We start from the raw sequence: 13,445 nt of genomic DNA, 5'->3' as shown, positions 1-13,445 counted from the left end.
CGTGGCACCAGGAAGTGCTGAAGCAAGTACAATAATACATTCTACAAAGTTATCCAAAAGTTTGTAAGCCTCAGAACAGGATCAGCTTCTCACTCACATTAGAATCTGCATTCCATTGAGTTTGAGTGGAGATTTACAATCCAGGCAGATTTCCTTACTTGCAACATGTAATTTGATACTATGCCTAAAAGACTGGCACTCAAAAGCAAAAGAGGAGAACAAGGCAGAGCTGGGATGGGAGAGTGTCAGTGGAATTTTCCCTTTGTAACTATTGTTGTTTCCATAGCACATAAGTGAGCCTGAGTTTGAGGATTCAAAGCTGTCCTATGCTGAAGCCACTTGTTAGTTTGTGGCAAAAAAAAAAAACAAACAAACAAATTTCACCCGTCCTTCGGGTTTGCGTCTGTTTTTATTCAAACCTGACAAATGCCTGAGGCGAGCTTTGTGTTCATATCTATCGGGAGGCACTTAATATTTGTTTGCAAGGTTCAGGATAAAAAAGTGAGACTTCAGGCTGCACTATGCAGCAGTAATGGGCTAGGCCATCTTAGTCTGCAATTATCATGGATCCAGTGATGTGGCAGCTGAGGCAAGGTCATAAAAGGTACCTGCACTTTCCATTCTTTTCCCCTTTAATCCCCGTAACTATTACCACAGTATTTAGCATAATAGGATTTGCTGTAATGCTAATATAGCTGTATGTAAGGGATGGCTTTCCTGCAAACTGTAACTATTCCTTCTCTTTCTAATCATTTTCACAAAACAATGACCTGGTCCACTTTTAATTGAGGGTGTTAGTGTAGCCCATAGCACAGAACCCATTCTCTATTGAGCTCTTACTGCAGCTTTTTACTGATACTAGCCACTTCTGTCCTCATACGAAATTCAGAACTGCTTCTTTTGGGAAAGAAGAGCATCCTCAAATACAACTCCATTTCCTCTATCAGGTCCCTGCACCTGAACCTTTCATTTGCCTGTTTTGCTCTTGACCTTGGCACAAACTTTACTCTGCAATCAACTCCATCAGTTGTGCAAAACCTGGCTTTCCAGACATTAGTATGTACAAAGTGCCACTGCAACCATGTCACATGTACAAAGATGTCCCACTATTTCATTTCCAGCCTCAGACTGCTTCACAGGCTCTCTATTTACTTAAGATTCTGTTCAAACTTGCTCTATTTAGGCCAAATTCACAGAGGAAAAGTGTGAAGCAATAGAGAGACTCATTAAAATAAAGGCACTCACACCACTCAACCAACTGAGTCATATTGTCTAAACCCAGGGAGGAATTGACTCAGACCATTGTAATGGAAAATAAAATCCTAGAGGCCCAGTGCAAGAACAAAGTTATATATACATATGTGTTTTAAAACCAATAAATGTAATAAATTGCATTACAATAATACGCAATGATTGTTCTCATTTTAAGATTTGGTCCTGGAAAGTAATGGATTGCTTATATGAGTAAATTTCCTTATGCAAGTGTTTGCAAAAATCGGATTCTTAGATTGTACTAGAGCTATGATTAGCATTTTATAAGAATCACAGATTATACTCATTATTTGATGGTGCATATACACTTGACATTAATTAAGAGTGATCTGAGTTGATTGTTTCCTTTTGCATCTTCCACAGATTGTCAAAGATATGCAACAAATGAAAATCAGACACATGAAGGTAATCAAAGAGTTGGACTGCATAAGAAAGGATAACCAGGTAATTCTTTAGAAAAGACTAATGTCATAAGCATGGTGAGTAAGGATGTGGGGGTGCTTCAGCACACAAAGGCTTTCAGCATCACAACGCTGCCTCCCTGCTGCTGACCACGGTGACTTTGCCACCAAGCCCCATATGTGGGTCTCATCCTGCTGCCTGACCCTTGGGGTCCCTGGCCACTAGCACCTTGTGCAGAGTCCTGACTGCCAGCCCCAGCTCTAGGAGCAGTGAGGCTCATATATGGCAGGGGTGGAGAACCTTTTTTGGGTCAGGAGCCACTGACCCACAGAACAATCAGTCAGGGCCTCACACATGTAAGAACGGGGGGAGGGGAGAAACCCTCATTGTGGCCCCCAACTGAGAAGAAGAAAGACAGTCCCTACAATCCCCTTGCACACCAGAGCATAGGAGGGCTCATCCTAGAAGATTGTGTGTGCTCCAGCTCCCAGGGGTGCAACAGAGGGACTGGAGTATTAGAATGGGCTCTCCAATGCTGGGCGGTGGGCTCTGAGCCTCAGGGAGCTGCATTCAGACAAGCCAAGGGCTGCATCCTTCCCCAGGGCTGGAGGTTCTCCAACCCTGATATATGGGGGAGGGAAGGGAGTGCCACTCTGCACTACGGATGTTAAGTATAATTTAATTCACTAAACAGTCTATGCACTTTGCATCGACTATTCAATTAGTCGATAGGGCAGAGCAGTGTTTCAAAGGGTCAGCACCACATGGAGCCCAGGATCAGCTGGGGACTCCCCAGCTGACCCCAGGCTCCACGCAGCACTGAAACACCGCAGTGGCCTTTCAAACACTGCAGTGGCCTTTCAAAAGGAGCAGTGCCTCACAGCTGACCCCTGGGCTCTACATAGTGCTGCTGCTTTGAAACTCTTCAGCGGCATTTCAAAGGGACAACACTGCACAGGGCCTGGGATCCAGACTCTATGCGGCACTACTGCTTTGAAGTACCCCTCTCTTTTCCCCCCGCATCTTGCTGCCTCTGATAGAGGCAGCAAGGGGGGAGGGGAGAAGAGACTAGTCAACTAGCCTGTCGACTATCTGATAAACATTTGCTTGCTGACTAGTCCTTAACATCCCTACTCTGCACCCCCATGACAAAAAAAAAAAACCTGACCCAGGACCATTGATTAACATCAGTGTTTGGATGGATTGTTAATTCTTTCCCCCCCCCCCCATCAATATACTATGAAGGCACAAATTCTTCCTTATTTACATACATGCAATGCCACATTCTATGTCCCCAGTAATATCATCGGTAAGCCTGTAAACAAAAAGAAACAAACTGACTTCTTTGGTTCAGTGAAATTTGCTCTTAGTTTTTATCATGTAATTACACTCCTTGATTTGTTATATTTCATTTTCTTTTTCTGTATTTACTTTCCTTTATCTTATTTGACTGTGAAGTGTCGAGTATGCACAGGAACTGAAGACTTCCTTTTTTTATAAACTTGCTTCAGACTTTCTTATTAGATGAGAACTCCCTCTAGTGACTGACCTGATGACTAAAACCACTGAAATTATGACAGAGAATATACATATTGAGCTATAGTGCAAAGGGTAGTGCAAAGTACAGAGTAATATATTGAAAAGATGTTGGCCAATACAACTTCCTGACTTTCACCTTGATGGATTATGGTTCTCAATCTCTATCTTACACACTGATCCCATCTGCTTCTGTTTTGAGTGCACAAATGTATTTTTTTAATAGCTGAACGTATAATAGTTACTGTGATGGAGGGGGATACTGTCCATGGAAAAAGACCTCTCTGATACAAATCAATATTACTGTGAAATGAAGAAACACAATCACCTAGCTATTATAACTAGGATTGTAAAAGAGATGCCTTTTGTCTGTCAGGGTACGTCTAGATTACACCTCTCTGTCGACAGAGAGATGTAAATTAGGCAAGTTGAAATTGCTAATAAAGCAGGGATTTAAATATCCCATGCTTCATTAGCATAAACATGCCCACCGCTTTTTTCAAAACTGAGTTCTCGAAAAAATGGCAGTCTAGATCCGGATCTTTTGAAAATAAACCCTTTTTTGAAAGATCCTGTATTCCTCAAAAAATGAGGTTTACAGGATCTTTTGGAAAAGGGTTTATTTTTGAAAGATCCACATCTAGACTGCTTTTTTTTCCCGAAAAAACTCTGTTTCTTAAAAAAAAAAAAAAAAAAAGCAGCAGCCATGTTTATGCTAATGAAGCGCAGGACATTGAAGTCCCTGCTTTATTAGCAATTTCGACATGCCTAATCTACATCTCTCTGCAGACAGAGAGGTGTAGTCTAGACACACAATGGCCATGTGTGGATGCACATGTACAGTATCAGTGTAAGATGTCTTGTAAAACACATTCTGGGACCTTTTGCTTTAGCCAAACCCCTTTACTAGGTTTACTATCTTTCTTGTGGTCTCTGGCTGATCCAGGGAAAGACTGCCAACCAGTTCCTAGAGGGATTGGATTATTAACATACTATACAAAGTGTATACAAAAAAAAAGACATGTATTCAGGTTCAAGAAGTCTTTGGAAACACCCAGAGGAAATTGAATTAAAGAAGCAAAGATTACATATATAATGTTGAGAGAGTTCAGAATATAATGGCTATTGTTCCTGGACAAAGAATGGAATTTACTTAATACACCAGGGACAAATGCAAATATCATGTAGATTTCATGGGTAATGTAAGGGTCACACAATCACACCTAGCACTTCCAAGTGATTTAATTGATTATTAGAAATATAAACAGATAGAATGAAGAAGGGGGGCAAGAAAACAGAAAGTTGGGGGTATCCTTCCAGCAGATGGCACATGTCTGATACACAGCCAATTAAAAGAAAATGGCCATGCTTTGACAAACTAAAAGAGAGCAACACAAACTGAGTGCCGCTGATGATTACTTCTGTGAAACTGGTGAAATAACTACCCAAATTTTAATAGGGTTACTTTTAATTTACACTAGTGAGATCAGAATCATGACCAGAGGCCCTAAAGTTGTATAGTTACTTTATTATCTGACACCTATATTGTTAGTAAAAGTGGTGTGGCAGGTTGTGTTGTTTTATTTTCAACTTAGGTGAGTCTAGATGCAAACTAAGACATAGCTATGTTTTTTTTGTTTGTACTTATTTCAGTCTCTTGTAGATTTTCTAGTGAAACTATTTTTTTAAGGTGCTTTGATCTCAGTATTGTTCTTAGCAAAATTCACTCTGACCTGTTCTCAAAGACATCTGCTGAGAGGGGGGAAAAGGCCAAAAGGCACCACATCAGGAGCGCTTGTTAAAAACTTTTATTACAATGATGGTATCTAAAGATTAACAGAAGCCAGTATGATGCATAGGGAAAGCTTACGGGTGACAGAGGGATGAGACTAGGGATCCAAGATTTTGTTTTTAATGAAACTTTAGGTTTTCCGGTTTTTAGTTGTTTTCTGAGGCCAGCTTTTTTCTTTATTCATCTAACTTCTTTGTATAGGAGCAAGCCATAACTGTTCTAAAGAGTCAGCACAGTGGAAAAATGAAGATCCTGAAAGCCCAGTTAGAAGCCTACCAAGAGCTGGTGAACAAGAAAAATAGGCAATGGCAAAATACAGCTAAGGTAACTAAGAACTGCAAATTTCATCAGAGGGTTGGAAATTGCAGACATGCTTATTGAACAGTTTCTGACAACTGAAAAGTGCAGCACATGCAACTTAGTAGAAATTTATTCAAAACACTTGGGCAATGTCTACACTACAGAGGTTTTTTTTGAAAAACGGCCATTTTTTTTAAAAAAAAACCTTCACTTATGTCCACATTGCAATCGTGTTCGGGGGGGGGGGGGGAGAAATCAAAAGAAAAGAGGGGTTTTTCCATCATTGATAAACCTCTTCTATGAGGAAGAAGCCTTTTTCCGAAAGAGCTCTTTTGGAAAAAGGCATGTGTGAACAGGGAAGAGGGAGTTCTTTCAAAAGAAGAGGAAAAAGGAAAAAGGAAAAAGCACAGGTGGCCCTGGTGGCCACTCCATCCATAGTAATCACAGCTTAAATGCGAGATAGTGTCCATTCAGTGTGGATGCTATCTTTCGAAAAAGCAGGTATCTTTTTCGATGCGCTTTGGCAGTGTGGATGCTCTCTTTCGGAAGAAGTTTTTTCAGAAGATCTCTTCTGAAAAAGCCTCTTCTGAAAGAAGCCTGCAGTCTAGACAGTCAATAGCCTTTCACCTATTTGTATTCACTTTCATTGCAGAAACTCATGCTATTCAGAGCAGATCCACAGATGGCATAAAGGAACATAGCTTTGATGTCAATGGAGCTATTCTCAGAATGCCCTTCAATTTTATTTTTTTTCATTCTGTCTTACTTATGCAATCTTAATGAGCACTTGATCTCACTTCATAAGAACTGCCCCAACTCTGGAATCTCAAAACTTCTTGGAAAAGTTGCTCCATCATGTCAGAAGCCTAGCCACGAAGGCACTTATTTCCATCCAAAATTATCTGTTCTTCTCAGGGCCACAGAAATCAAATGAAAATAATCAAGTCGTGGCAAAGACCTAGAATAATACTGTGGCCAACCCTCTGCCAATGCAGAATTGTTCTTTATGCAGCACATTTTCCAAAAGATTTGCTCATAGCTGAGCTGATCTTCACCTCAATTTAAGGAACAGGTTCCCTGAGCAGAGATCTCCCATGCTAGCCACAACTGCATCTCTCATCAAGTACACATTTGGTAAGGGATACCAATCTATATTAATAATAAGAAACACCAGCTTACAACTTAAAATAATAGAAAAGAGAAAGACTGAGAGGGGGACAGGATAGTGGTTTTCAAGTATCGAAAAAGGTGTCACAAAGAGGAGGGAGAAGAGTTATTCTCATTGGCCTCTGATAACGGGACAAGAAGCAATGGGCTTAAACCGCAGCAAGGGAGGTTTAGGTTGGACATTAGGAAATATTTCCTAACTGTCAGGGTGGTTAAACACTGGAATAAATTGCCTAGGAAAGTTGTGGAATCTCTATCACTGGAGATATTTAAGAGCAGGTTAGACAGACGTCTGTCAGGGATGATCTAGATGGAGCTTAGTCCTGCCGTGAAGACAGGGGACTGGACTCAATCACCTCTCAAGGTCCCTTCCAGTTCTAGTATTCTATGATTCTAAGATATTCAATTAATATACAAAGTTGTATAATTCCTGTTGCCAGTGATTAAATAGCTAGGATTAATAAATTCTCCTTTCCCATTAAAGAATAGGTTCATGCATGCGCAATATTTGCTTTAGATAAGCAGGTGTATCTTCAGAATAATCAATGACATTTTTGAGTGTGGTTATAGTACACTAGCCAAGTGTGTGTGTTCCTGTGTGGCTGATCCACAGAGGTTAGTAGTCTGCACCACACTGTGTTTGACTGATAGTAATAAATGAATCTCTGTTTTACAAAATGAAGATCTGTTACAAAAAGTTTGAATTACTACCTTATTGCCGTATTCCAATGCATCCAGAGTCTGAGGGAGAAAAATGGGCAACTGAGCCAAGAAAACAAAGATCTTCTTTATCAAATAAAGCAACAAAATGAGAAATGGGCGGAAGAAAAGGTAACTAAAGCAAGTTTTTTTTTCTGATTTCAAGTGTGTGAGAGGAATATTCAAAAGAGCCTAAGTGACTTGCAGGGTACAGCCTATGCTCCTAAGTCACTGAGGTACTTTTGCAAATGCCTTTATTTACATTACTTCCTTTTTCTTGTATCTTGTTATAAAGTCATATTATTTCCTTCTTCCTTGCTCCTGAGAGATTAACACACACAGCAGAGGTTGGTTTTTAGCCAATAATTGCCTTTAAAATTAACAAAATAACTTTCATTAAACAAACTGAATGAGATTCCTCGTGTCAATTCCATCTGATCTGGAATTCTCTAGTAGGCCAAAACATCCAGAAACCTGCCAAACTTGTCCAGCTCAGTATTCCTATAACTTGGAGTGAGGGAGATCCCAAGGAAAAGGTGTTGTGCACCCCTGAACTTGTGCAATTTCTCACTGCTAGAATAACCTCTTGGGTCTGTGGACCTCTGGGCATAATTTAGAGAAGCCCTGAGACTGCTCCAAGTTACAACAAAAGCCTGGAGAATCCAGCAGCTGCCAGGGCAGCCATAGAAATGGCATCAATATATCTTGTATTCCTACCTCTCCTCAGTTGTGTGAAGCATCACTTGGCCACAGGTGATAATCCAGCCCATTTTGCTCTTTCTAAAACTTTGTTCTGGACTAAGTCAGTATCAGAATGTTCTCCAGCTGGAAGAGGCAAAAGGACTTTAGTCACACAGTGTTCTGTAAGCTAGAAAGATCTCCATTGCATTCTGTTCTTGGGAGACCTTGTTTATAATGATGACAGCCTCAGGATATAATGCAATGTACTACAGGTTATCAAAAGGGTGTGGTACAGCTCTGGACCTGATCCTTTTCCTTCTTGCCAATTATACACTGGGATAAATGCATTGACTTCAATAGCATGAGCCCCAATTTACGCCAGACAACTGTGAATGAATTAAGCTTATTTTCAACACAGGGCACAGGGATTTATGCAAAACATCTTTAATGGTGGGGCCCCAATTTTCAGGTATCATTCTCTGAGCACTCTACTGAAAATGCATGTTGTATACAGGCCCGATTCTTTTCACTTATACCTGTGTAACTCCTTTTATTTCAATTACTTCAATAATTATCCTGGTCTCTATGCTATGCAATAATAGACCAATTTTAGCATTGACCTACCTCCTGTGCAATCCCGCCTCACTGGGATTTGCACTGAATGCTAGTCATTGCCAAGTTTGGCTCAATAAGTGAACTTAAAAAGACATTACTTGCTCGGGCTATTGCAGGGCTCAGTAATTAGGGAAAGTAATTCAATATGACAGTTAAGTATCTTTTTTTCTCTTTATGGATTAAGTGATCTCATAACAAATTTACCTCTTGAACATGATTTTATGCTCTAGTGAAATTTCTTTCATTTGCTGTGCATACATTATTTTGATCACTTTGAGGTGTCAGTTTCATAACACTCATTCTAATGAAGGCCATGGCATTAGAATTCTTATCGCCTTTAAAAATGCTGAGAGGTACGTTTTGATTCACCAATAGAATGTGCCCTTTGAGGACAGTGGTAATGGTAGGAGCTTCTGTCTTAATTCTAACTTTACTTGTGATTTGTAGGAAAAGGAAAGAACTTTGTTAGAGATTATACACAGTGATACATTCTGATCTCAGTTACATCAGATTTACATCTACGTAACCCAGAGCAGAATCTGCTCTTTAATTTTCCCAGATGTGTTTAGTTTTCTAATTTTCTATATTTTCACATAGTTTTTTAAATGTATCAGTGCTGATATTTCATATGCAGATGTTAAAAGAATAGCATTTCCCTTAGCTATCCTTCATAATCCCATGAAAATAACAGACTAGAGATTAAAAAAAGGCCCCAAACACAATTTATCATTGACGCTTATGAAACCACTCAGAGCCAGGAAGTGATGTATTTACTCACAACAAGGAGTGTCTTATTCACAAGATGTTTTGTTGAGGGCAATAGAACTTCTGAAGTAAAGTGCTAGTCACCATGCATGGGGGTATCACAATTTGGCCCTTAGTCAAGTAGGCAGAATAATGGTTTGTTTCAAGATTTGCAGGGGAATAGGAGGCCTGGCGTTCATGAGTAATTATTGCAATTGTATACACAGAATGAACAGCTCCAAATTTAAATAGCTATTCAGACATCTAAATACAGATGTGGTCACCTCATCTCAAAAAAAAAATATTGATATTGGAAGAGGGTTAGAAAAGGGCAACAAATTTTTAAGGGTTTGGAATGGGTCCCATATGAAGAGAGTGTAAAAAGACTGGGACTTTTCAGCTTAGAAAAGAGGGGTATGTCTACACTAGCCACCCTAGTTCGAACTAGGGTGGCTAATGTCGTCATTCGAACTTGCAAATGAAGCCCGGGATTTAAATATCCTGGGCTTCATTTGCATGTTCCCAGGTGCCTCCATTTTTAAATGCCCGGTAGTTCGAACTACCTGCCTGCGGCTACATGTGGCATGGGCTAGGTAGTTTGAATTAAAGCTCCTAATTCAAACTACCATTACTTCTCCTGCAATGAGCCCATGCTGTGTGTAGCCGCGGGCAGGTAGTTTGAACTAACGGGCGTTTAAAAATGGCGGCACCTGGGAACATGCAAATGAAGCCTGAGATATTTAAATCCCGGGCTTCATTTGCAAGTTCGAATGACGACATTAGCCACCCTAGTTCGAACTAGGGTGGCAGTGTAGACATACCCGAAGAGACTAAGGGGGAATATGATAGAGGTCAATAAAATCATGACAGGTATGGAGAAAGCGAATAAGGAAAAGTTATTTACTTGTTCCCAAAGCATTAGGGGTCACCAAATGAAATTAAATAGGTAGCAGGTTTAAAACAAACAAAAGGAAGTGCAGTACACAATCATGCAGTGCACAACCTGTGGTACTCCTTTCCAGAGGATGCTGGGAAGACCAGGAATTTAACAGGGTTCAAAAAAAAGAGCTAGATAAATTCATGGAGGTCAGATCCATCAATGGCTATTAGCCAGGATGGGTAGAATGAGATCCCTAGACTCTGATTGTTAGAGACTGGAAATGGATGTCAGGAGAGGGATCACATGATGTTTACCTATTCTGTTCATTCCCTCTGGGGAATCTGGCATTGGCCAGTTTTGGAAGACAGGATACTGGGGTAGGCAGACCTTTGTCCTGACCCAGTATTGCCCTTCTCATATTATTATATACCACTTTATTACTACAAAAGTTTGAAACGCTCGTAACCAGGATTGTCTGGTCTGGCAACATCTGTGGTCCAGAGTGGATGTTGGGAGGCCAGAAGCAAGGATCCCTGCAGGGCCGGCAAGGCCATGGGCAGACCGCAGAAAGCTGACGGAAGGGCTGCCCAGCACTTCCCAGGGCTGCCCAGCAGAGCTGCCTACCGGGATTGGGAGACCCGGTGCATGGCTGCCCTGAGGGTCCCAGATCCCCAATGCCGCATGCACAGCAGTCTGACAGATCCCAGAGCCCCTGCACAGGGCTGCTCAGTGGGTCCCGGAACAGTGGGGTCGGCAGAGCAGCAAGAGGAAGGGAGCCAGCCGGGAGGTCAGCAGGCTGGACCAGGGGGGCTGGTGGCAGGGGTCCAGAAGTTACCTCCGTTAGTCCAGCAAAATCCCTCATCTGGGACTGGTTAGGTGGGGAGGTCCAGCGGGTACATTGTTCCTCAGTATGGAAGCATTATCTTATATAATGAGACTTAAAGAAACATTTATGTCAAATGGTTGCAATCAATGGCCCTTAATTTCATTTTTTTAAAATATTTTGTCATCATATTTGACAAGAGCACACTGCTACAATAGCACTCCCTAAACTGTTATCAACTTTTTATTTAAAACTAACTCCATTTCCACTTATGTTTTGAATCACAAGAATAATGATCAGGGATCCTCAAAATCAGGTTGTAAAGAATTCTTCTCCTACACTCTATACAGTGAAAAACTGGTGTAAACTAAAGGATAACAAGCCCTAACTTTCTTTGGTTTTGTCTAATTTGAGAAGCATGGACGCACACACAAGGTATCCCTTCAGTTACACTTGAGCTGCAGTTGAACAGCCTTATAATCTTTAGTGCTGATCAAAGAAAAAAAAAAGTTCTGTTTTGTCAGAATTTCCAAGCTTTCTTATTCAGGAATGTTTTATGGGTGTATGTTGTTTTAAATGCCACCAATGGCCCTCTCTAAGCAGGTTAACTGATCTAGACAGGTTTATATTTTATACAACAGGGGAGAAGTGCATGTTCTATGGCTGGGGTAGGTCCGAGTTCCTGCCAGAGTGAGGAATGTAGCCAATTGTGCACTTTCCAACTGTGCTCTCTGAAAAAGGGGAACAGCCAGTAACGTTCCCGTATGAATTAGGGGGAAAGGGGAGGAAAGAAGAGTTTCACTGCCCCCACCTTCCCAAAAGGGTTCCTGGGGGGGGGGGGGGGGGGGAGGGGAGCTGGGGCAGTCCTGGATGGGGTGGGGGATGGTACTCAGCCACTGGAATCTACCTGTTGATTGTGTCTCTTTTCTGTATGGGTTTATAAAAAGCTGTCCCATGCTTTAAGTTATGCTAAGAGGAAGCTGTATACAAAATTTGGTGGTCCTAGCTCTTGCGGTTTGGGAGGAATTCTTGAACACATATGCAAGCTCTCTCAAATATACAGTAGATTTGAGAAAGAAGCGCTCCCCTACTATGTAATTGCATAGTGCAGTCCTGTTTGGAGAAGCTAGACTGACCATCACAAATAGTAAAACAAAAGAAATCCATAATCTGTAATATACAATACGTGTGTCCCTACTATTGTATAACCAGGGACTTGGTATAATGTGACTCTGTTGATGAAGACAGTCCCACAGAAAAGTTTTATTAAGGACATTTGGGAGCAAGTTCTGATAAAATCAGCAGAGACTGATTTATTGTGACTGTAGTTCTGGTATTCTGTTTCTACCCATTGATTCTTATAATGAAGTAAGACTGCTTTATAGTAATAATGTTTACTTACACAAAACTAAATTGTGATTTATTACTACTATGATTATTCCTTATTATTTCTTTGGGAAGATATCTGTTTATAATTTCATTCCTATCATATTTTGCAGACTTGGATTCTAGAAAGTTTCACTCAAAAACTAGATCATCTGTATACTCAGCACTTTTTGAGTAAGTTTCATATTTCAGACTCATGCTTGTTTCGATGAGGTAGATGAACTTTATCTGTTCTTTATTTTCAATGGTTAGTGAAGCCTCGTTTCTAATTCACTCAGATTCAAAGCTAACATTAGATTTTCTGTTAGTTGTGGTGGGCTTTGGATCAAGCTATAAACGGAGTTCAAGTTGTAGAGAATTCTCTATGCCTCCTGCCCCCTTAATCCATGATTACCCTTATTGTATACTGTAATGGAAAAACTACAAATGTGAGAGGGTCCTACAACTTTGCTGACTCCACAAAAATCCAAACGTAATAGTCACCTCAAATGATGTAAAAATACCTATTACAACTTTGATTTCTATAGAGACTTTCATAAATTAACAAACAAAACTATTTCTGAATAAAATCCAATTTTCTCCTATAAATCACAGTTTATTCTGATCCCCATCCTGGCAATAAAAGACAAGTTTTACAATTAATTATAAATATTACAAATGTGTTTTTTTTCCTTTCTTGTGTTCCTTCCCAATTTAGCACTGCGGGAACTTCAGAGGATCAGACTGAATATGGAAAAAATGGTAGAAATAGTGAATTTTCAGATGGATTTTCCTCAGCAAAAAGCCTTAGTTACAGCAGAAAAGGTACATGTTTCAAGGGTATTAAAGGCCATCACAGAAAAGTCAAAGAAAATAGAAGACACGTAATTGGTCTTCTAAAAGCATCATCTTTAGAATTTTGCTCACACAAGGCAGACAGTCTGGTACATGTTGAAATAAACAAAGTGTCCAGCTGGTATTAACTTCTGTTCTCATTCAAGTATGTGAGTTCAAGTATTCAATTCTTCTCCGACATATAGTTGCGACCTTTATTTTCTGCCTTAGCTCCTCACTGATGCTTGCTAGTTGAAGGTTATGTTCTAGCTGATCATCTCTTTGCATGGCATGGAGAAGATCAAGCTATTTTCATCTCCAGACTGAGTCTGGAG

General features: G+C 40.4%; 1 protein-coding gene and 1 long non-coding RNA gene across 6 annotated transcripts in view; one reads left to right on the top strand and one right to left on the bottom strand.

Moving 5' to 3' along the window:
• Positions 1-13,445, bottom strand: part of LOC142829843 (uncharacterized) — a 72,341-nt gene that overhangs the window by 35,423 nt on the left and 23,473 nt on the right. The gene's annotated exons all lie outside the window — the stretch shown is intronic.
• The window catches only part of LOC102452715 (uncharacterized), an 88,021-nt gene that overhangs the window by 59,783 nt on the left and 14,793 nt on the right, over positions 1-13,445 (top strand). For all 5 annotated transcript variants that reach the window (XR_012904684.1, XR_012904683.1, XR_012904685.1 and 2 more), the window contains 5 exons: positions 1,636-1,716; positions 5,204-5,326; positions 7,208-7,300; positions 12,411-12,471; positions 12,995-13,101. Coding sequence is in view for 2 of the 5 variants with exons in the window: in XM_014580963.3 (XP_014436449.2) it covers positions 1,636-1,716; positions 5,204-5,326; positions 7,208-7,300; positions 12,411-12,471; positions 12,995-13,101 (465 nt within the window). In the remaining 3 variants the exon portion in view is untranslated. The remainder of the gene's footprint in view (positions 1-1,635; positions 1,717-5,203; positions 5,327-7,207; positions 7,301-12,410; positions 12,472-12,994; positions 13,102-13,445) is intronic.

The sequence above is a fragment of the Pelodiscus sinensis genome, chromosome 6 (assembly GCF_049634645.1).
Source record: "Pelodiscus sinensis isolate JC-2024 chromosome 6, ASM4963464v1, whole genome shotgun sequence".
Lineage (NCBI taxonomy): Eukaryota > Metazoa > Chordata > Testudines > Trionychidae > Pelodiscus > Pelodiscus sinensis.
This window is presented reverse-complemented; position numbering and strand designations above follow the sequence as displayed.